This window comes from Vombatus ursinus, unplaced genomic scaffold (genome assembly GCF_900497805.2).
Source record: "Vombatus ursinus unplaced genomic scaffold, bare-nosed wombat genome assembly UNPS02014795.1, whole genome shotgun sequence".
In the NCBI taxonomy this organism is placed as follows: Eukaryota; Metazoa; Chordata; class Mammalia; order Diprotodontia; family Vombatidae; genus Vombatus; species Vombatus ursinus.
Window position 1 is genome coordinate 42695 of NW_020954573.1, and position 6696 is coordinate 49390.

Genomic DNA, 6696 nt, shown 5'->3' on the forward strand with positions numbered 1-6696 from the left:
ATGGCCAGGAGGACGGGTCACTACAGAGTCCCCCCTCTGGTTGTCTCCCTCTTGTTCCCCATTACCCTGGCTGATACCCTTCCTGACTGGGAAAAACAGCCCAGGGAAGTCAATCCCTTTGCCCTGGGGGCCATCACTGGTTCCATGACTCTCAACAATAATTAATATTAGATTTTAGTCCATTCATTCATTCATTCAATTTTATTTTTGTAAACAGAATTTGGAGATTGGATTTCCCACATGTAACTTGAAAATTCATGATGAAATTTATATTAGATGCTATATGCAATCATATAAAATAATCCCAGAGTCCCAGTTGTAATAAAACAAAATGTTTTACTCTTCCAATTTTCTCTTGCTTCTTAAACCTTCTGTCTTCCTGAGGGCCAGGTTTCTTTTCAAAATTACCTGCAAAAATGATGATGATGCCATCTTAGACACTCACTTCCTTTTGAGGGTCTATATTTTATGTTAGAAGATAAGCAACCAGTATCACAACCTGTGCAAAATGAGGGAATTCTGAGAATTAATGTAAAAAATACAAATGTTATAAGTCCACCCTCTGAATAAATCCATTTTGCAATGCCATTTGCCACAGGAGTTAATGGAGAAATTAACAGAGTTTCGAGATGGACTAAATGGAATAAAAGATGATGTTAGCTGCTGCCTTGTTACTCTCATGGCCCATGGAGGAAAAGGCTTTATCAACACAGTATTCGATGAAAGAGTCAACTTAACAGACATATTTGAAATGTTCAACAATGAAAACTGTCCAGCCCTTCAAGAGAAACCAAAACTCTTTGTAATCCAGGCTTGTAGAGGAGGTAAGTAGAAGGAAAAAGAACACATCATGAGTGACAGGGAATTCTTAGGCTTCACTGTAAGTATTTTCTCCTTCTCTCTAGGAAATTCTGACCCTGATTTTCATCCCAAAAGATTTTCCTTTCTCTGCTGCTTCTCATCATATCACAAGAAAAAATACTCATTAGCTGCCCCTTGACATCTATAAAGATATCAAATTATGTATATTTCCAGCCCCAAAGTGCCAGAATATTAAGAACTCACAGCTTAGAGTATCTTAGGTCCTTTAAAGTAAGTGGATTCAAGATCTTAGTATTTATAGGGGGAGCTAGGTGTCACAGTAGATAGAGCACTGGCCCTGGAGTCAGGAGGACCTGAGTTCAAATGTGGCCTCCGACACATCACACTCACTAGCCTTGTGACTACGGGCAAGTCACTTAACCCCAATTGCTTCACCAAAAAAAAAAAAAAAAGATCTTAGCATTTATAAATCCAAGGTTTTGTGCTTTCTCCACTGTGATATTCCCTCTTCCACCTTTTTATGGGTGTTCCCCTGCATCCCTCTCTTCCTCACTCACTGTGGGATAATTTCCTGTGATTTCTCAGGATCGAGTGAAATACAGTGGATGAGGTACTCTAATTGAAGGCAGAGGACCTGGGTTTGAATCCTCGTTCTGTCATTTAAAATGCTGCTAGGAATAACCAGCATTTTTATAGAGATGAGGCTTACCATGTGCTTTACATGTATTGTTCATGCTAACTCCCTCTGTGACTTTGGGCAAGTCATGTAACCTCTCTGGGGCTTGGTTTTCTTATTTGTAAAATGATGGATTGGGCTGGATTATCTCTAAGTTCCCTTTTAGCCATAAATCTATGATGCTATGATCCTACTAGCCTATAACATGATGAAATTGCTCGCCCGTGGCCTACCAATTCTGAGGAATGTTACTGTTGATAAGTATGCAGTTTTCTCCTTAAAATGGGATCTGGCTTGTCTAGCTTTTCTGGAGCTATTGGGGCCTATAATTGTGAACTACCCTCTCCAATGTATATGCACTTGAGAGAAATAGTTTATTTGGACCCCTACTCTATTCCAAACAGTTTAATCAATTTGATGTTATCTTATAGGGCTGGTGATCATAAGTTCTGTATCTGAGGCTGCAGGGCTGTGAGCTGCCTATTGTAAATTCACTTGCTTAATCACAGGAAGCCAATTAGAGGCCTTCTACCCTGTTTTTCCTTGTCATGGGGATCAAGCCCAGTGTGGTGGAGGTGACTCAATTACATGGAAAGTCCTCCAACGTGTTTTATTTATTTATTTATTTTTACCTCCAGACCACTCTCTTGTCCAATATGAGCAAGCGACCATCTTGTGAGCATCTAGTGAGTGGAGATATTCCTTGCTTCTTCCAACTTGTGACCCTACTGATATACCATTTTTTGCTTATTTTACTTTATGCGTCATATGTGAACCAATGCGATGCTGTATTTTGTTTAGCTGCTTTAAAATGTTCAGGTAATAAATCTGGTATCAAACGTTATAAATTTGTCAAGGCCCTGGAAGAAGCATCCACTTGATAAAAATGGACCATGGACCATTTAATAAAGTGCCATTGGCTCAAAGCTCTGCCTCTGACTCTTATTGTGGATTGGACAATTGTAATCTTCACACAGGGACAGGTGCTCATTCCTGACAGTTTCATTTGGCCTTAGTATCAGATTGTTTATTCCACTGTCTATTCACATCTTCTCTCACAAAAACAGAAAGAAGAGATAGTGGTGTTATTCAAGCTGATAATCTATCAACGAAACAGGATAGTTCAAAGAAAAAGCGACTTCCCACATCCAGTGATTACTATATCATCTATCCCACCCAAGAAGGTAAGGCAATGAATTGATATGCTGCTAAGGCATGTTAAGTGAAAGTGATCATGATTGTTCAAAATCCAGTTGTGCTTAATTACGTTTCATATTTGTCATAAAACTATTCTTGTTCATCACCATGTAAACATAGATCATCAAACAGTGAAATGACTAATTCCACACAACATCTTTCATAATGTACAACTGATTCAACACACTAAGATGTTGGCCTTCTGGTCAACCACATGTAAGTAGGCAGACTCTAAGCCCTTACTTAGATGAAAGCAAAATGGTATAATTATAAAATTGTCAGATGACACCAACCTGAGAGAGCTACTAAGTTGGATGTCAGAATCATAATCTAGAAAGATCTCAACAGGCTAGAATTTTAGTCAAAATTTAGTAAGATGTAACTTAACAGGGATAAATACAAAGTCTTAAATCAACTACATAATTAAAATATAAGGGAGATATGATTAGAGAACAATACGTTTGAAAAAATACCTAAGACTACATGCCAAACATAAATCAACATTGTATGTTATGGTAGAGAGAAAATGCATTAAGAGAATATGTTCAGCAATTGGCTGATGATCCCAATGTCCTCTGTCATGGTGAGACCACAGCTGGAATATTGTATTCAATATTCAGTACCTCAACAGGCCACTAGGTGGCGCCATAGTAAACAGATTGCAACCCTGTCAGGAGGACTCATCTTCTGAGTTCAAATCTGACCTCAGACACTTACTAAGTATGTGAACCTGGGCAAATCACTTAATCCTGTTTGCCTCTGTTTCCTCATCTGTAAAATGAATTGAAGGAAATGGCAAATCACTCCAGTATCTATGGCAATAAAACCCCAGTGGGGTCCAGACAGGACTAGAACAACTCAACAGCAACGACCTCATTTTAGGAAAGACATTGATAAACTGGAACAAATAGGAGTAGGGTGACTAGAATGGTGATGTGGTTTGGAGATTGTTAAGGGATGTTTAGTTTGGACAACAGAAGGTTGGGGGGCAGCTAGGTGCTGCAGTGGATAGAGCACTGGCCCTGGAGTCAGAAGGACCTGAGTTCAAATCCGGACTCAGAACAATCACTTGACACTTACTAGCTGTGTGACCTTGGGCAAGTGACTTAACCCCATTGCCTAGCAAAAAAACCAAAACAACAACAACAAAGAATAAATAAAAGAAGGTTAGGGGTCACATGGTAACTGTTGTCAAGCATTTGAAGGATTACCATATTTAAGAGTGATTCCATGTATTTTGGCTTGGCCCTTAAGGTCAGAAATAGGAAGAGGGGGTGAAAGCTGCAGAGGAGCAGGTATAGGTTTGCTGATGGGAAAACTTCCCAATCAAGCCCCACTAGGACCAACTGAATAGAGTAGAAAGTGCAGACAGCCATATTTGGGATTACTGTCAGTAAAGCTCACCAAAAAATTATTGCTGTGCAAAGTGGAATTGGCTACCTTGGTAGATAGTAGATTTTCCCTTACTTGAAGTCTTTAGGTGAAGGCTGACTGACCATATCCTTGAAAACGTATGAGACATTCTTCTAACTATGAGCAGGATGCTCTAAGGGACTGGCCAGTTACTTTACAGGGTCTCTTGGAGACTCTGAAAGTTGCAAGTTCTTGACTGAAGCATCACTGGGAAAACATAATCTAGGCTTCAGATAGTATCTGGTATCCTTTAGACTATTTTGCTGGACAGTGAGAAGCTTTTCCTAGTTCTTGGCCCACTTTAAATTAGTTACTGACCTCATCTGCCACGGATTCTTTATGGCCTTGGCATTGTGACGGCCTAGTTAGTGGACTGCTAGGGTTAAGGGCCCAAGAGATTTGGGAGGCAGCAAAAGTGCACATCCTGGGCAATTTAATGAAAATGTAATCATGTCCTCGTGTTTATAGAACAAAGAAGTATCTTGCTTAAGGAACGCTTTTTCTAGCTTCTAAAGTGTGTGTGTGTACTTTTAGAACCCTTTAGTCAAAACATAAACTTTTTTTTCTCATTTCTCCACTGGTAGATCACATCTCTTTACGCCACTCAATGAATGGTTCTGTGATGATTCAAGCGATAGATGAAGTCTTTCGGAAACATGGCAAGAAGTTGCATATTGTGGATTTTTTTACTCAAGTAAGTTATCAGTAAATGGATTCAAGATCCATGTTATGCTATTTTTCTTCCACTTGTTAACAAGCATTTATTTCATTTTATCAGGACATTCCTTGGAATTCTCTAAGTAGGATTTGTGTATGTGTGTGTGCATGTGGGCTGGGTGCCTACACTCTTACCTGAAGTCTGTCTCTGCCTGAGATGATGTCTTCTTTCTCTGAAATCTTTTCTCATGGTTGTTTTACTTACTTGGTAGATGTTAAACTTCTCTTAGGGCAGGATTGTGCTGCTATTGTTTTTTTTTAGTAAAGAAGGGGCTGAGATGTTCGTTCACTCCCCTCTTTCCCATCATTTTTAAGTTATTGTCCAGTAATGAGAGTGGATCAGCCTGGAAGTAGGAAGAACCACTCAGCCCCCATGTTCTTTGGGCTGAATAAAAGGAAATTAGTGTCACGTTTATTATAAATATCTTCTTCATCTTCATCACTGTAATAATACTTTCCATTGCTATTGTGCTCTACAGAAAAATTGTCCCCTCCCAGACAACTCCAGGAAACCCTCCCAGGCTTCAAATCAAGATGGTAGGTTGGTAGGACGACATGTCTAGCATGTGTCCTCTTCTGTCCACTCATGCTACAGGCAGACCATGGCAGGAGGCAGCAGTACCCCAAGTGGTGTCCCACTTTCTAGTCCATCTTCTACATAGTCACCACGGTAATCTTCCTGAAGCATCAATTTCACCATGTCATTCCCCTGCTCAAGAAATTACGATGGCTCACTATTGCTTTGTTTGACTTTTAAAATCCTTTACAATCTGGTTAGCTACATGCACACATGCACACACTCTGCATTTCAGCCAAACTGGCCTACTCTCTGGTTCTGCAGCCTCAGATCCTGTCTTTGTCCAGTGCCTGGATTTCACTCTCTCCTCACTTCCTCCTCTTGGAATCTCTAGCTCTTCTACTAGTTTAAGCTTTGGGTTACTTCCTATACGAAGGTTTTTGCCTAATCTACTGGGTTCTTAGCTGCCTTAATCTCTCCCCTCTGCCATTACTTTGTCATTATTTTGTCTATACTCTGTATATATTTATCAATGTGCATATTGTACATTGACTCGTTAAGGGCAGGCACTGTTTTTTTTTTGCTTTTTTTTTTTTAGTTTTTAGGCAATTGGGGTTAAGTGACTTGCCAAGGGTCACACAGCTAGTAAGTGACAAGTGTTCAGTATGAGGCTGGATTTGAACTCAGGTCTTCCTGACATCAGGGCCGGTGCTCTATCCACTGTGCCACCTAGCTGCCCCTAGGCACTGTTTCTTTTTGGTCTTTCTTTCCCCCTTGCCTAAAATGTTGCTTACAGCACACTGAATGCTTAATAAATACTTGTTTAGTAATCATGAAACATTCATTAAGCACCTCCCATATGCCAGACATCTAACTAAACTTTGGAGATACAAAAGGAGGCTAAAGCCAGCCCTGCCCTTCAGAAGCTCAGCTATCTAATTGTTGAATTAAATTTTGCTCACTCCTTTGTATAATTTCTGTTTCTTATCTTGTAGGTGAACAACAGAGTGGCGCACGCAGACTTTAACATGGGTAGGAATCCTGTCAAAGTAGTACTGGTCACAGAGTCCACTCTCACCAAAGCTGTGTATTTTTGACACCTGCAGGCAGAGGTGGAGGATTTTAATTACAGAACAACTTGTTCATGCATTAGCATTGTGCTATTCACTGCATAAAACACTGGCTCTTACATATATTGGTTGGAATCTGCTGTGGAGTTTTCTAGGACTGTACAAATCCTAGAAGGTAGATAGGAGTAAGAACAGATGTGAACTATAGACAGAGGCCTCGTCATAAGAGTTCTTTCTGTGAAAAGATGAATTTCTCTAATTTTTAAATGTATTTCATGTTTCTA

General features: G+C 39.9%; 1 protein-coding gene across 4 annotated transcripts in view; it reads left to right on the forward strand.

Moving 5' to 3' along the window:
• Positions 1 to 6689, forward strand: part of LOC114049056 (caspase-14-like) — a 14620-nt gene extending 7931 nt beyond the window's left edge. For all 4 annotated transcript variants that reach the window (XM_027870242.1, XM_027870243.1, XM_027870244.1 and 1 more), the window contains 4 exons: positions 599 to 824; positions 2566 to 2682; positions 4693 to 4802; positions 6338 to 6689. In XM_027870242.1, the coding sequence (XP_027726043.1) occupies positions 599 to 824; positions 2566 to 2682; positions 4693 to 4802; positions 6338 to 6439 (555 nt within the window). In that variant the 3' untranslated portion in view covers positions 6440 to 6689. The remainder of the gene's footprint in view (positions 1 to 598; positions 825 to 2565; positions 2683 to 4692; positions 4803 to 6337) is intronic.
• The last annotated feature ends 7 nt before the right edge of the window (positions 6690 to 6696 follow it).